The sequence below is a fragment of the Protopterus annectens genome, chromosome 1.part0 (assembly GCF_019279795.1).
Source record: "Protopterus annectens isolate FY-2018-M chromosome 1.part0, PAN1.0, whole genome shotgun sequence".
Taxonomy (NCBI): Eukaryota; Metazoa; Chordata; order Ceratodontiformes; family Protopteridae; genus Protopterus; species Protopterus annectens.
In genome coordinates, this window is record NC_056725.1 from 1295424922 (window position 1) to 1295443286 (window position 18365).

The following is an 18365-nucleotide window of genomic DNA, read 5'->3' on the forward strand; positions in this document are numbered from 1 at the left end:
TTCCAAAATGTAGCATTTTCAAAAAAATATCCAGATATTTATTTCATTTTTTTGGTGCCTTACTCCTAAAATGGGTGATATATTGCTAATCATTGGGGTTGAAGGCACTAAATAATGACATGCATTTGAGTTTCAGACTTTATTTCCTTCAGAAAATGTGTGCTAACACAAATCCAGTTATTCTAGCAACTTTGTAATTTTATAAGAGCAATATTTAAAATCTGTTCCTAATTTTTGAGCCTTTTCTCCCCTTTATTTAGGCTTTATTCAGATTTATTAAGCTAAAAGATTGAGAGGCATGCAGACCTCTTAATTGCTGCTGCCACTGTTTGATCTCTCTCTCTCTCTCTCACACACACACACACACACACACACACACACACACACACACTTCTATTTTCATGCATGCAAGCACACATACAGTTATACATGCAGACAGAAGCATAAACACACATACACACGCTCTTTCTTTTTTGTTTCTTTTAATTTTACACTCTAGTACCAAACAACAAAAGTGCTGCTTAGTAAGTGTAAATAATGACTCAGTTGAGCTCACTGTTACTTTTATGCATGTAAACACTCACACACACACATAAATACAAACACACTTTTCTATTTTTTTGTATTTTCTTTTTTATTTTACACTCCCTAAATAACAAAAGCATTGCTTAACGAGCATAAAATAATGGCAGCTGTTAACTTTCTTTCAGACGGAGCTCCACGGCAGCTTAATATGCTGCCATGAAGTAGTGGGTTCATTTTTCAGTGGGCATTACCTGTAAATTAACACTCTTGTGGAGAGCGTTCATTCTGCAGTCAAGGTGCCAAATCCGATGTACAGGTCACTCATTCTCTACAAGGTCATTAACATATCCAAGAAAAAAACAGACTGATTGAAATAATTGCTGAGAAGATTTTCAAAATAAAGAGTTAGTTTACTTGAAGAAACTTGAGAGGGATGTATTGCTGGGAAATATTCAGAAAACATATTTTTTTTAGACAAAGAAGCCTTTACTGCATTAGGTAAAGGAGTCCTGACCTTTTACTTTCTGCTGGGCCAAAATTTTAAGCCTAAATGACTATATTGAAAACAAAGTTGCTTATATAACTGGAAATTTCTAACCCCAGGTAAGATAACATGTTTGACAGGAAGTAGCAGACTAGGGAACCCACAGCTCTGCTAGCGTGTGTGTGTGTGTGTGTGTGTGTGTGTGTGTGTGTGTGTGTGTGTGTGTGTGTGTGTGTCTGTCTGTGTGTGTGTATGTCACATTTTACATCATTGCTGCATCTTCACTAAGAAAACAATTGCTTGTTTTATTAACCTTTTTACGTTTTATATATTTGCTGCATCTTTACGAAAATAGAATTACATGCATTGGAGAAGGTTTTACAAGTTCAGTAATTTTTCTGTAAATGGCATATACAAACTCCTGGCAAATCTTTTTATAAGAGAGATTCAGAACTTGATTTATTGAGGAATTATACTTTCTTTGTACTGTAGGAGTTTCTGTTTCTCAGAAAGACTAAATGTGGTTGTCTTTTAAAATGAAATGCATATGAAATTATTATTTGTTTTTCTGTTTGTTTTTACCAAATTGTCAGAATGAAGATATGTGATCAAAGACCATTTTATTAAAAACAAATCTCTCATAGTATAATCCCAAGTCATTTTTGTACAACATTCTCAAATAAATGGAAGGATTAACAAGCAGCTTTCACATTTGGAAGTCCTTGGCTCCATAGTAATGAATACAGACTACTTCTTATGTAGTTCAATGGTGCCTGATGTTTCAAATTATTATAGTAATACGTTTCAGTTTTATACAGAGAAGAGAAGGCAAAACTGTAACTGTAAGATCATAGAACACCAAGTATTTCATTTACTGCATGTAACCTAGATATCATTGCATTGTCTATAGCTAATTCTTTCATTTAGTAAATAAGCTGAAATATATCATCCTACATTATTTTTTTAATTATGTTTTTTTAGGTCATCCTTTTGATCCAGATGTTATACTATACAATACTGTAGCAAATGTGATCGGTTCCATTATATTTGGAGATCGGTTTCAGTACGGTGACAAAGCATTTCTAGAACTTCTGCATGCCATTGAAGAAAACCTAAATGAGCGCACTGAATTCTGGAGTCTGGTATAGTAAAAAATAATAATTTTAATTATGCAGTTCTAGTAGTTAACAAAAATGCAACATTTGCATCTTGAAAATTAGAGGAAATAGTTAGCCATACTATATCATTGCATTACTTTTCTGCTTTGAACCACTATAATATACACTGGCATGTCAATTCCCTCATAATAATTAGAGCAAAGAACTGAAAGCTGTATGTTAAGAACAATAACAGCTTGTATCATGAGCAGTACTGAGATATAGTGGACACCCAGAAGCATTAGTAAGCCCGATGCAGCAAGTATAAACCGTTAGCCACATGCATGTTTGTTATTACTTAGAGTAGCCTAACCTGAAGGTTGTTATTATACTGATAAACTGAAAAAATAAAACAGCAATAATATTTTGACAACTTGCTAGTATGGTGGTTATTGTTGCTGCCTTCATGGTCAGAAGTTTAATCCCACACCTTATGCAGATTAGTCTCAGTATTTGATATTTCTCTTAGATTTTTGCATGCATCTATATATCTGGTAAATGCAGTGGGCTGTAAGACCCAAAAGGGTAATTATTTGAAATGTTAGGACTCGAGAGTATGTCACAAAATATGGAGACTGAATGGCTGAAAGAATGGACTTTTATATATATATATAAATTCCCAGATGACCATTTCTTGCAATATTCCCTTTTCTCCAAGGTATGGTAATCTTGGAGTTGGTATATATAAGTTTTGGGTGGTAGTGGTTTTCAAGATTCACTCTTCTCCAGGTTTCCAGTCTTATTTATTTATTTTTTTCACCTTGTTGGCACTTGGCATTTCAAGTGCTGACATTTTAATAAGGAGCCATTCTACATTAAGTGGAACAGTCTACATTAAGTGGAACAGTCCACTGATTTCAACATTTTATACAAACCTCTGGGGGTCTATATTAGAATGTCGAAACCTCACTTACGTGAATCCCAAAAGGCCGATACATAAACAATGAACCTCAAGAACACCGAACATCCTGAAACGCAAAATTTAAAATACCGAAGTGCCATAATTGTCCACACCATGTTTAGTGAGGTAAAACGTCAGTAGGAGATTCCCTCATCCGGTATAGCTCCCTAACGTAAATGTGCAATAGTTACTGACCTTAGGGTTAGGGTGCTGGTTAGGGTAAGTGCATATATAGTAAAGCATTCAAGCTACACCATAGGGTTAGAAGTAGGGTTAAGTTAAGTGCATATATAGTAATACAGTTGTGTAGCGGAATAGGTACGTAAATTACACTTTTCCTGTACTTGGGTGTTGTTTGTCTATATTCAGATACATTTGTGTGTAATGCATGTTTGATTAGTATATGGGATATATGGGTAAAGTGTATGTATGGGTGAAGTGTGGATTATTTATTTTGTTTGGGTAGTCAGTATGTAGCGGGCGGTGGAGTTGGCCAACTATGGGAATTCGATATTTTGAATTTCGCGCTTTAGGACATTCACTGTTTTTGCGGTTTGCTGTTTATGTGTTGGCCTTTTGGGATTCGCGTAAGTGAGGTTTCGGCTTTCTAATATAGACCCACCTCTGGTTGGTCATTATGTGAATTTAATTAACTGGATCTTGATGAAGGATTAATGGAAGAAATGTTAGGATGCTGAAATTGTTATTAAAACAAAAACATATTTATAGTTTCCATAGGAAGCAGTTCCTCTAGCTGGTAATGTATCTGCTGAAGTAATATTTGACAAAAGCTCATTATTGACCTATGCATGTCAAATGTGTATTAGAGGATAGCTGCTTTCACCTGAAACTTTTCATGTAAATTTCATTATAAAATATTTTATTTCAGAAACTGATCTAAGTGATTTTTATCTGCCATTGTGCAATATATTGTCTTTGGCTTTGTAATTGGCCCACTCCTTTTTGGCATCTATTTCTCTGAAACAGGAGCAAATGCTGAAAGTTTATGGCTGACTAAATTTGCAGATGATTGCAAGCTGGGGGTTATCCTCGACTCTCCTACAGACACTAGCTTTCTTCAAGATGGTCTACCTTTGACTAACAAATTATGTCAAAGCCATGGTCTTAAACTCAATGCTAAGAAATGCATAATTGTACTCTTTGGGAAGTCAACCATGCCAGCTAATTACCAGGTTGATAACACACCCCTAAGAGTCAACCCAGTGGTCAGGGATCTGAGAACGCACATAGATAGTAGCCTTCCCTTCGATCATCATGTGGCCACAGTGGTGAGGAAATCCTTTTATGTTGCACAAGTTAAAAATAAGGGCATGGCATCTAGGTCAAAAGGGGTCATTATCCCTATATACACTGCCCTTATCAGACCAATCATAGAGTACAATGCTTCCTTTGGTATGTACCTGACCAGGTACATGCAGCAACTAGAGTGACCTCAGATGTTCCTTACAAGAAGAATACAAGTCATAACAAATTTGCCTTATGTAGAGTATCTTAAAGCCCTTTCTTTCTCTCAGTCTCCTATAGATTGCTGAGGGGTGATCTATTTCTGGCTTACAAGGCATCTGCAAACCCCACACTTATGAATCTCCTATATTTTTGTAAGTCAAAGAGTACCAGAAATACAATGTCTTGGGACTTGAATTTTGTCTGTATCCTAAACAGAACATACTGGAGAGAGAAAGATATGTGTCCCAGAGACTGCACCACCTATGGAACAAGCTTCCCATCCATGTGAAGCTGAAGTCATCTGTTATCCAGTTTAAGTGCAAACTAGACCAGTGGAAGGGGAATAGGAAATTTACATCAGGCCTGGCATCCATGTCCCTTATGGACAGTGGTAGCTTATAAAGCCTAGCCCTCAGTGTCCTATATGGATACAGGACATCATTATTCTTTTAGGAAAACTTGTCTAGGTTTAGAAAGGCATCCTGGGTCATTTGCCTAGTAACAATCTCTGAATCTATGAACCTGTGCGTTTATGGAGAGTATACATTAAATAATTCTATATTTTTTTGTCATTTCTGTTTAGGTTCATAGTTGTGCACTAGGCTAATGGTCCTGGGACCTTTACAAGCCTAGCCATAGGATTACACTGGCACAGTGCCACCCACCCTTAGTTCCCAGTGCCTCTGTCGAGTAGTCACTAGAGTTATCCCCAGGGTGAATTTTCTGTTTCCCATCCACTCATCAAGATTTCTCTTGAAGAGGGTCGCGAGGTGCTTTGCTTGACATGTATGGGAAGTCTATTCCATAGCATGGGCAGTCTCTGGGTTATGAACCTGTCCCTCCAGCATAGGTTCATAGGTTCATACTAGGCTATCTGCCCTAGGGCATTTATAAGCCTAGCCAGAGTGTGTTTGGCTTTCGCCACCCATTTTAAATGAATTTTGCTATGCCCTTTTTCGAGGTTAGTATACTGTGCCTCTGTCTAACAGTGACACAGAAGTGATACCTGGGGTAAACCTACTATCTCCCATCCACTCATCAAGATTCCTCTTGAAGAGAGTCAATGAGGGACTCTGCCTAACCTGGACTGGGATTTTATTCCAGAGTGAAGGGAGCCTCTGGGTTATGAATCTGTCCCTCCAGCATGTCCTATTTATTTCAGTGCTGAGGTTCAGGTCTCTCGAGCGCGTAGCTCGATGGGATTTGGATTTTCTGAGGTGCAGCATGTCCATTAATTCCGGGTTGGACATGGCTTTATATGTCAGGCACAGATCGCCTCTGAGCAGGCGGTATGCCACTGAGTAGAGCTGGAGTTTCTTTAACCGGGCAGCATATGGCATCTGTTTGAGCCCTTTGATCCTCTTGGTGAGGTACTTTTGGGGTCTTTCCAGTTGCTGCAGGTGTCTGGTAAGGTACATCCCAAAAGGGGCATTGTACTCAATTATGGGCCTGATGAGGGATGAGTAAAGAGGCACGATGACCTCCCCTGATCTAGATGTGAATCCCTTCATGATTAGGTGGGCTATATAAAATGTTTTTCTAACCACTTTGGCCACGTGGTTGTCAAATGAGAGATTGCTATCAACTTGGGTCCCCAGGTCCCTAATTACTTCTTCCATACTTAATGGATTACCACCTATGTGGTAATTTGTGAGCACTTTGTTTTTGCCAAAGGGGATGACTATACACTTTTTGGCGTTTAGCTTGAGGCCATGGCTCTGGCACCAGTTGTCTGTTTCTATGAGGCCCTTTTGTAGGATGCTTGTGTCGGCTGGAGAGTTGATTATGGCGCCCAGTTTGCAGTCATCTGCGAACTTGGTCAGCCACAGTCTTCCCTGTTAGCCTGTACCTCTGAGAAATATATACCAAACAAGAGAGGTCCCAGGACTGAGCCTTATGGGACGCCACTTGTAACTGGTTTGGAGTCTGACATGGCTCCAGCAATTCTAACCATGTGGGTTCTGTCCTTGAGCCAGTTTGCAACCCATCTAGTGACATAGGGGTTTATATTTAAGCTGGTGAGCTTATCTATAATGCCAGAGTGGGGTATTGTATCGAAGGCTTTTGCAAGGTCCAGGTAGGCTGTGTGGACCACCTTCCCCTCGTCAATGGCCTTGGTGACTGTTTCAAAGAAATCAACCAGGTTTAAGAGGCAGGATCTGCCCTTAACAAAGCCGAACTGGGTAGGATCCAGTGTCTGTAGGTCCCCATATCTTTATTTATGAGGTCCATGATGATCCTTTCCATAGCTTTGCAGACCAAGCTAGTCAGGCTTATGGGGCAATAGTTTCCAGGATCCGTTGAGGCACCACCTTTGTGGAGAGGGACCACTGTTGCTGGACGCCACTCTTTGGGTACATATCCTGTAGTAAGGCTGAGATTAAACAGTAGTTTTATGTTTGGGTTTAGTTCTTCTTGGAGTTCATGTAGGATGCAGCCCGGGACACTGTCTGGTCTCATTGATGCTGTGTTTTTTGCTTTGGAGAGGGCGGCTCTTACCTGAGCATCTGAGATGTCAGGGGAGCAGCACTCTCCTGGGATAGATATTTGCCCTTTTGGTGGGGAAGGGGGGGAGAAGTTTGCGCTGAACCTGTCAGCTAGGATATTGGCAATGTCTGTGGGTTCAGTGTATTTTTTGTCATTTTGGACTAATTCTGAGCATATCTGGGAATTCCCATCCAGGTTCCTAACATAACTAAAGAAAGCCTTGTGATTATCCTTAGTGTTCTGTGCAATTTTTCTCTCGAAGCTGGCCTTAGACGATTTTATGAGTGCCCATAATTTTTTGCTAATACTGATCAGAGATGCCTTCCCTTTTTGGGATTTTGCTCTATCATGTAGTAGCTTCCTCCTTCTATTGTATAGTTTGTTTATGGCTGGGGTCCACCAGACAGGACGCCTAACTTTGGAGGATTGGGTTTTGGTTTTATTTGGGATTGCATGATCCATGCATTCCTGAAGGTGTTCATAGAATGCGTTTATTAAGGATTCTGTGGTCTGGGCCGTATTTTCCACAGGCCCGGGGGCTTTGAAGGAATCCACCTCGGTTTTGAGGAGTGTGAAATTTGCTTTAGAGAAGTTTTTCACTGTGGTTTTCTGGGCAGGAGCTGGGGTCGGGAAGTGAATATCTAGTGAGATTAGTTTATGGTCTGATCTTACCAGTGAGGGATACACTTCTGGTCTGGAGCATAGAGTCCCCATGTTGGTGATGATTAGGTCCAGTATGTTTTCCCCTCTTGTGGGAGTGGCAACAAGTTGTTCCATAGCATTTGAGTTTATAAATTCTAGGAACCTTCGGGCTAGGGTGTTGGAGCTCGAGTAATGCTCCCAGTCTATGTTAGGGTAGTTGAAGTTGCTCAATATAATGGTGTTTGGAGAGACCTTCATATTTTCCAGTGTTCTCAGGAAGGCCGAGTGGGGTTGCTGGGTTTGGGAGGGTGGTCTGTAGCAGGCTATAAACTGGAAGGCAGTTTTACCCACTGTTAGTTGTACATGAATAGTCTCTGATGCTTCGTGCTGTGCCACCAACCTGGAGGTGTGGGTATCTTTGACGAATATTGATACTCCCCCTCCTTTTGTGGTTCGGTCCAAGTTTTGGGGCCAAAAAACATGGTATGAGGTATAACCTGGTAGTGCTGGGGTGCTCTCGGGATCCTTGAACCAGGTTTCTGTCACTGCACAGATATCAATGTTCTCCATGCTAAGGAGAGTTTCGAGTGCGTGCATCTTGAGGTTTAGACTTTTGGCGTTGAGTAGCATTACTCTTAGTTTCTTATCCCTTGTGATACCTATGAAGGTAGCATGTTCTGTTAATTGTGGTAATGAGGCTGAGGTCTCTGGAGTGTGTGGTGCGGAAGGATTGAGATTTGTTTAGATGTAGCATTTCTAATGGAGCTGGGTCAGACAGGGCTTTGTAGGTCAAGCAGAGATCGCCTCTGAGTAGGCGTTATGAAACAGAGAATAGTTGGAGTTTTTTGAGTCTGTCCATATAGGACAAGTGATTAAGACCTAGGATCCTCTTTGTGAGGTACTTTTGCGGTCTCTCCAGTTGTTGCAGGTGTCTAGTGAGGTGCATGCCAAATAGGGCATTGTATTCGATGATTGGCCTAATGAGGGAAGAGTAGAGGGAGCCGATGACCTCTGTCTTCCTGGATGCAAAACCCTTAGTCCACCGGACCAAAATACAAAAGGCGGGTGAGTATCCATATTCATCAAGGATACCCACACCTCCAGGTTAGTGGCACAGCATGATGCTTCAGAGATCATCCATATGCAACTAACAATGGGCTAAACTGCTATTCAAATTATAGCTTGCTACAGATCACCCAACATGTCCCAGGATCTCCACTCCACATTCCTGGAAACACTGGGAAACATAAAGGTCCTACCAAACACCCTGATATTGGGTGATTACAATTATCCAAACATTAACTGGGAGAACTACTCAAGTACAAACTCCCTGGCCCAACATTTCCTAGAATTTATTAAATCAAATGCCCTGGATCAACTGGTTACCCCCATCAGAGGTGACAACATATTGGACCTGGTCATCACCAACATGGGCAACCGGTGTTCCACACCAGATGTCAACCCCTCGCTGGTTAGATCTGACCGTAAACTAATCACTCTGGATGGTCAAAGAAACCACCATGAAAAACTTTTCAAAAGCAAACTTCATGTTACTTAAGACCGAGGTGGGAAGTTTCAAAGCCCCCATTCTAAAGGATAATGCTGTCCAAGCTGCAAAATCCTTTACTAATGCACTCTACTGGCACCTACAAGAATGCATAGATCATGCTATCCCAAACAAAACCAAGACTCACTCCTCCAAGAAAAGGAAACCAGTCTGGTGGACCCCTGCTATAAACAAGCTATACAATAGAAGGAGGAAACTAGTACAGAAAAGAGTAAAATCCCAAAAAGGGAAGACATTCCTGATCAGTATCAGCAAGAAACTACATTCCCTCATAAAATCATCCAAGGCTAGCTTCGAAAGAAAAATTGCCATGGACTCCAAACATAACCACAAGGCATTCTTTAGCTATGTCAAGAATCTAAGTGGCAATTCTCAGATCTGCTCGGAGTTAGTGCAGAATGGCACAAAATACACTGAACTGACCGATATAGCCAACATCCTGGCAGACAGGTTTAGTGCAAACGTCACCCCCCTCTCACCCCCAAAAGGGTCCATAACTATACCAGAAGAATGTAGTGCCCCTGAAATCACAGACACTCAGGTTAAAACAGCCCTCTCCAAAGCCAAAAACACAGCATCAATGGGACCGGACAGTGTCCCAGGCTGCGTCCTACACAAGCTCAAAGATGAACTAACCCCTCACCTAAACACACTGTTTAAACTCAGCCTCTCCACAGGCTACGTGCCCACAGAGTGGCTCACAGCAACGATTATTCCACTCCACAAAGGGGGAGCCACAATGGACCCCAGGAACTATCGCCCTATAAGCCTGACTAGCTTGGTCTGCAAAGCTATGGAGCTCATCATCATGGATCTCATTAACAGAGACATTGGAAACCTCCAAACACTGGCCCCAACCCAGTTCAGCTTTAAGGGCAGATCATGCCTCCTAAACCTGGTGGACTTCTTTGAGATGGTTACCAATGCTATAGACGAGGGAAAGGTGGTACACATAGCCTACCTAGATCTCGTAAAGGCCTTCAACACCATTCCCCACTCAGGTATTATAGACAAGTTCACCAGCCTGAACATAAACCCCTACATCATGAGATGGGTTGCCAACTGGCTCACAGACAGAACCCACATGGTAAGAGTTGCAAGAGCTAGGTCTGACTCTAAACCAGTTACAAGTGGCATTCCCCAGGGCTCAGTCCTAGTTCCCCTCCTGTTCAGCATATACTTCTCAGAGGTACAGGCAAGCCCAGGAGGACTATGGCTCACCATGTTCACAGATGACTGCAAACTAGGGGCTATAATTGACTCTCCGGCTGACATAGACATTCTCCAAAAGGGTCTCACTGAGACAGATATCTGGTGTCAAAACCATGGTCTCAAGCTAAATGCCAAAAAGTGCATAGTCATCTCCTTTGGAAAAAACAAAGTACCCACAAACTACCACATAGGTGGTAGCCCCCTAAATACGGAAGACGTAATAAGGGATCTGGGGACCCAAGTAGATAGTAACCTCTCCTTTGATAATCACATTGCCAAAGTGGTTAGAAAATCCTTCTATGTGGTCCACCTAATCACAAAAGGGTTTGCATCCAGATCAAAAGAGGTCATTGGGCCCCTCTATGCATCACTCATCAGACCCATCATAGAGTACAATGCCCCATTTGGGATGTACCTTACAAAACACCTGCAACAACTGGAAAGACCACAGAAGTTCCTCACCAAGAGGTTCACTGGCCTCAAGCAGATGCCCTATGCAGCTCGACTGAAGAAACTCCAGCTGTACTCGGTTGCATATCACCTACTCAGAGATGATCTCTGCCTGACATACAAGGCCATGTCCAACCCAGAATTGATGGACATGCTCCACCTAAAGAAAACCATATCCCCTCGAGCCACACACTCCAGGGATCTAAACCTCACCACAACAATAAATAGGACATGCCGGAGGGATAGATTCCTGTCCCAGAGACTTCCCATGCTCCGGAACAAGATTCCAATCTACATTAGGCAGAGCTCCTCACTAACCCTCTTCAAGAGAAACCTTGATGAGTGGATGGGAAACAGAAAGTTTACCCCAGGGATCACTTCAATGGCTCTGCTGAACAGAGGCACAGGGAACTAATCTAAGGGGGCGGCGAAAGCCAACACATTCCAGATAGGCTTATAAATGCCTTCGGGCAGATAGCCTAGTACCTACCTATGAACCTATAAATGTGCTACATAGAAGGACTTTCTGACCACAGTGGCAATGCGGTGATCAAAAGAGGGGTTGCTGTCAACCTGGGTTCCCAGATCTCTTATAACACCTTCTGTGTTCAGTGGGCTACCATCAAAGTGGTGATTCATGGGAACCTGGTTTTTCCCAAAGGGGATGATGACACATTTTTTGGCATTGACCTTAAGGCCATGGTTCTAACACCAGTCATTGGTCTCAGTGAGGCCATTCTGTAGGATGTCAACATCACTTGGGGAGTTAATAATAGCCACCAACTTGCAATCGTCTGCGAACTTTGTCAGTCAGAGTTCCTTTGTGTTGGCCTGGACTTCAGAGAAGTAGATACCAAACAGGTGAGGACCCAGGACCGAACCCTGTGGGACTCCACTCGTGACTGGTCAGCAGTCTGGCTTGGAGTCATCTACTTTCACACTGTGGTTCTATCTGTGAGCCAGTTTGCAACCCACCTAGTGATATAGGGGTTAATGCCTCGCTTAGTGAGTTTTTTTATGATTCCTGAGTGGGGAATGGTATCAAAACCCTTGGCAAGATCAAGGTAGGCTGTATAAACCACCTTGCCTTCATCCACAGCTCTGGTGACTGACTCAAAGAAGTCGACCAAGTTGAACAGGCATGATCTACCCTCCACAAAACCAAACTGTGTGGGATCCAGAGTTTGGAGATTCTCTATATCCTTGTTTATTAGGTCCATGATGATGTGTTCCATAGCTTTGCATATCAGGCTCGTTAGGCAAATGAGGTGATAGTTCCTGGGGTCTGTAGTCGCACCTTCTTTGTGGAGAGGGATGACTGTAGCAGTGAGCCATTCGGTCGGGACAAAGCCTGAGGTGAGGCTGTGATTAAACAGGGCACACAGGTGTGGTGCCAGTTCACTCTGTAGTTCATGTAGCACACAGCCAGGGATATTGTTAGGTCCCATAGAAGCTGTATTCTTGGCCTTGGACAGTGCTGTTTTAACCTGTGCAGCAATAATACTGAGTGCCTGGCAATCTACTGGTATTGTGATTGGTCCTTTGGTGGGGGGTGAGAGGGGTAAAGTTGGCATTGAATCTGTTGGCCAGTATACTGGTAATATCTGTTGGCTCGGTATAGGAGGTACCATTGGGCAGTAGCTCAGAGCAAATCTGGGCATTGCCGTAGAGATTCTTTACATAACTATAGAAGGCCTTGTGGTTGTCTTTACTATCTGCTACAATTCTGTTTTCATAGCTAGCTTTAGAGGATTTGATGAGGGATCTCAACTTTTTGTTGAGGCAGATAAGGGATTTTTCCAGTCTTGGGACTTCACCTTATTCCGTATTAGTTTCCTCCTACTGTTGTAGAGTTTGTTTATGGCAGGGGACCACCAGATTGGCTTTTTTTTTTTTTGGGGAGAGTGTCTTGGTTCTATTGGGTATGGCGAGATCCATGCATTTGTGTACGTGTTCGTACAGTGCATTGGTGTATGAGTCGGCAATCATACAACTATTTTCCATTTACATGGGTGCCGTGAAGTTAGACACCTCTGTTTTAAGGAGCCCAAAGTTAGCTTTGGAGAAGTTTTTCATGGTGGTTACCTTTGGGGGGTGGGGGTGGATTTCCAAGGTGATTAGTTTATGGTTGGATCTAACCTGGGAGGAGCTGACTATTGGTGTAGAGCAGCAGTCGCCCATTTTAGTAATGACCAGGTCAAGGATATTGCTACCTCTAATGGGGGTAAGAATGAACTGGTCCATGGCATTGGAATTAATGAACTCCAGGAAACATTGGTCAAGTGCATTGGTACATGAGTAGTTTTGCCAGTTAATGGAGGGGTAGTTGAAGTCACCTAGTAGGAGAGTGTTAGGTTGGACCCTAATATTCTCCAGGGTGCTTAGTAACATGGAGTGTGAGTCTTGGGACATGGTTGGGGACCTATAGCAGGCTACAACCTGAATCGCTGTGTTACTCAAAGTTAGTTGTTTATAATGTATTTATATATGGAGAGGTAAGACTAATGGCATTCTGTGAAGTAAGCACCTTGATTAATTCACTCCATTTTAACCTGCATTCATTTCAGTCACTTTTTTTTTCTGTTGACAGAAAAATCACATTTACCTTGTTAGGCAATCTGTGAAAGGAATTTTGATATGAAGAGGCTTTTACCACCCAAATGACTTTGCCAGAAATATTTTCAAATAATAATAGATAATTGATGATTTTTAGTCTTGCAAAAGAGCTCCTTAACTTAAAAGATACAGATGGAATGTAATGTAGAACTGTGATGAATAGCATCTGATTGTATTCTGTGATATATTCATTTTAAAAGAAGAGATGAAAGATAAAGCTTTAACTTATCAGAAGACTTTAAAATTATCTCTCTGTCTCCATATATATATATATATATATATATATATATATATATATATATATATATATATATATATATATATATATATATATATATATATATACACATAATACACCACATATATATAGGTTTCATCAAGACCCCAACAGCGAAAACGTACATCATCAAACTCCCAGAATGGCGAATTTCACCTCTGGGAAATGAACCACTTGGCCACTACTGACTATTGCCCATTCTTCCACTGTACTGCGATCTCAGAGTTGTTATATTTAGGTGGTAGGGTTGGGTTGGAGGGATGTAGCTCCCAACTCTGCTAGGGCTTATTTATGTATAATGTTATTTTTTCTGATAGCATAGGTTTAATTTAATAATTATTTTAATAAAGTGGTGGCCAAGTAGTTAGTTTCCCAGAAAATAACATAATTATTGAATTAAACCTACAGTATTAGAAAAATAAAATTATACATAAATAAACCCTACCGGACTGGGGGGGGGGGCTTCACTCCCCCACACTCCCTACTAAATATAACAACTCCAAGATTGCAGTAATGTTTTGGTAAGTCGACATTTTAAAGTAGAACCATATATATATATATATATATATATATATATATATATATATATAGATATATATAGATATAGATATATATAGATATATATACATACTGTTTCCCCCCATTTAGTTTTAGCAATATTGAGCTAATGATACTGAAGTTTGAGTGCCTTCCACTATGACAAAGTAGCAAGAAAAACATGCTAAACTGTTTAATAAATATTTAATAGACAAGAAGTAATTTGGTTACTGCTCGGCCAACCTGTTTTTTTTTTTTTTTGATTGCATAAAGGAATTAATCGCCCATCTATCTTTTGGTTATAAGTATTTTATAAATATATGAATAAGATGACGTGCTCACAGAAGGTAGAGGCAGCGCGAGCAGTGACTTACTAAACTGTAAATTAACAATTAGAGATTAAAGGAACACAGTGACAAAAATATCATAACTAACATCCTGTAGAAATTTAGGCTATCACCCATTTGAGAGGTGGTGGAGGATTCCGTTTATTTATAGTCGGACGTTCTTCAAGTTCACTCTGTAATTTTTATTATAAGGGGAGTATTTCCTTCCGAAGGCCCCGTTTTTTACAGGCTCGAACTTGATTAGTTCATGTTAGATAGAGTAGCTGTTAAACTTTAATGTAATATAGATAAATCGTATTTGTGACAGATCCTGTCTAATTATTTGTCTCCCTGGGTTAGTTTGGCTAACATGTAGATCTCACAATATCTCTTTATTTGCTATGATCTGTGGACCAGGGTTGGTTTGTTAGGATAGTTCAGTTTTCTATGCTCTGTAGAGATAGGTTTTTTGGGATGGGATACATCTCATGGTTTGTGGCCAAGTTAATAAAAATGGAAAAGATTTGTTATTTCTACAAGTTATCAGGTCTTTATGAAACAAGCAGGTGTATCCCATGCTCTTCTAGGTTAGGAGAATTAGTGGATAGGCATGGGATTATGACAGGAAGAATGTCTCATCTATACCCAGAGAAAATGTTTTATCCATGGCATCCTTTTGTATAAATTTTTTATACCCAGACACACATTAAACACAAGCAACAATTACACTCCTTACAGATAGCATGTGGACATTAGCTTCATGAAATGTTAAGGGGCTGCAAGCAGACAATAAAAGGAAACTTTTTTTACACTTAATTTTTAAAGCCAAATTAGATTTTATTATGGTACAGGAAACCCATTTAGTAAATGAACAGTGGGGCCCCATCCAGAGGAAAAAGTGGATTAAAACTATTATAGCCGCAGGAAACAAAACTAACAAGGCAGGGGTGGCAATTATCATTAAAAATCCCTTCCAGTATGACATTATAAGACAGGATTCAGATCCAGAAGGTAGATGGTGCTACTGCGTAGCTAGACTTAATCATATAGGTAAACCAATTTTAGTAGTTAATATTTATGCTCCGTGCATTCTGCAACAGAACTTCCTGATGAGTATTTATAAATTGCTAACGTCCTTTCCTAATCACTGTTACATTTTAGGGGGAGATTGGAACTCCATTCAAGACCCAGAGGCAGACAGAACCAATACTAAATCCAAATATAATATACAAGCTTCAATAGCAATCTCTGAAATTAAAAATAACTTCAACTTATTTGACCCATATACCCGTCAATCTCCACACATATCCAATAAAGGGTTTACCTTTGTCTCTCAATGCTACAAGTGTTGGTCCAGGCTAGATTTCTTCCTTATTTCGGACATCTTTTTTGATTATAACTTCTCCCTTTATACAGAACCTAAGTTTTTTTCAGAACATTCCAGAATTACACTAGCATTAGATTGGACATCTAATTACATCCTGAAAAATAGAACATTATGGTGGCATTTAAACCCTAATTTACTTAAAAAAGATGATATTCTGCAAGAAATTGAAACACTTCTTGATAAATGTATTCAATCCTTATCCGAGGACGACCGGCCGATTGATATAACTTGGGCTACTACAAAAGCAATGATCAGGGGTGTGCTAATTAATAAATCTTTGTACCATAGGAAAATCACTCTTAACAAAGAAAAGAGCATTATGAAAGAAATAGCTAAACTTGAACTAGAATTACAACAGAAATACTCCCTGGATTTGGAAAATAAAATAGCCCAACTTCAAGGAAACCTTCTGTCAATTTAGGCAGAGAACCTATAGTTTCAAGAAATTAAAAACCTAGCCAACTACTCGCAATGGGCTCAACTCCCTTCCAAATTTTTAGCAAGGTTACTTAACCAGCATAAACCTATCCCCACTATCCCAGAGATTACTTTCCAAGATAAAAAATATAATAATACACAGGACATAATCAAAGTGTTTGAGAAGATATACACAAATGTTTATAACCCCCCCTCCCCAGTCTTATTATGACCAGGAATTACAATTATTTCTTAATCAATTAACATTCCCCAAAATCAATGAAAAACATCAGGACTCTTTATCGGCTGATTTTACACAAAAGGAAATTATTATAGCAATCGGCAGTCTAAAGATTAACAAAGCGCCGGGCCCAGATGGCTTATCAGCTGAATTTTATAAATGCTTCATTTCAAAAATTTCCATTATTCTGTATCATCTTTTTAAGCATATTACTCAATTTGGTATTAGCGATCTCCATTTAAATGCCTCTAGAACTATTCTTCTTCCCAAACCTAACTCTGACTCGAGAAACCTTCACAATTATAGGCCCACCTCTATCATTAATTTAGATATGAGAATCATGGCGACTATTTTAGCCACCAGACTTAGATCTGTCATCACAAATATTATATCGCTAGAACAATCTGGGTTTATTAATCATAGACAAACAGTGGACCAAACACTTACTCTAGATGCAATGATATCATTATCTTCGATTAAACAAATACCCATATATACATTAGCTATTGATGCTTCTAAAGCATTTGACCGAATTAACAAGGAGTTCTTAACAGCTATCCTCCCAAAATTCAACATCCCTGCAGTATTCATCCAGTACATCAAAACCCTTCAGATGAGGGCTTATACCATATTACAAATAAATAAGTATAGTTCATCGAGGATAGAAATTAATAATGGGGTAAGACAAGGTTGTCCCTTATCACCTCTCTTGTTTAATATGTTTATAGAACCATTATTTCTATTATTAAAACAGAAAACTTTCTACCACATCCTGGATTTATTTAATACAAAAATTTCATTCTTTGCCTATGCAGACAACTTAAACATATATTATTCTCTTCCTAGTTCAGATTTCTGTAAAATTATAAAATCAATAGATACATTCTCCAAGTTCTCCAACTATAAAATGAATATGGAAAAGTCGATAATCTTCCCTTTAAACACCTTCTCACAATACCCCAGTTTATTTACCCCACAAAAGATCAAGATTAAAGACCAACTACATTATCTAGGAATCTCATTTTATCATGATACACATAAATACTATCAGGAAAATATAAGTAATTTGTGGTCAACTATACAAAAAGACCTTGACAGATGGGTACAACTTAAACTTCCTTTCATATCTAAAATAGCCATCATAAAAATGAATGTACTCCCTAGACTGTTATTCGTACTCAACGCATCTAACACCCTGATACAAAACAAATTCTTTAAGAACACCCAAAAAGAGCTCTCGAAATTCTTATGGTACCCCAAACCCACTAGAATAGGTTACCAGAACCTTATATACCCAAAAGAAAAAGGTGGTATGGGTCTCCCTGACTTGAGACTATACTATGAAATAATCAAATGTAGCAGGATAATCAACATCGCAGAATATATAAATGACTCCACTAAGTGGTACCCGAACTGGGTGAAATTATACTATAACTATATTAGATCACTACAGTTTAACCTGAAGGCACTTCCCTTTTTGGATAAGGACAGTAGGAAGAAATATAAAATACATAGGGATCTAAAGGAGGAAATCATAATCATTCAGAATCTATTTGATTCCTTGAATTTATATTCTGCCTATATGACACTTCAGTCCATTCATCTTAACCCTAACATCAAGTTAAATGATAAGATGATTAACCTAGATCCATATCCACTGTTGAGGGATAAA

At 39.8% G+C, this 18365-nt stretch overlaps 1 protein-coding gene across 1 annotated transcript in view; it reads left to right on the forward strand.

The window, feature by feature from the left end:
• Window positions 1-18365, forward strand: part of LOC122801321 (cytochrome P450 2D4-like) — a 719831-nt gene that overhangs the window by 171755 nt on the left and 529711 nt on the right. Inside the window, exon 4 of the mRNA XM_044070893.1 lies at window positions 1991-2151. Coding sequence (XP_043926828.1) covers window positions 1991-2151 — 161 coding nt within the window. The remainder of the gene's footprint in view (window positions 1-1990; window positions 2152-18365) is intronic.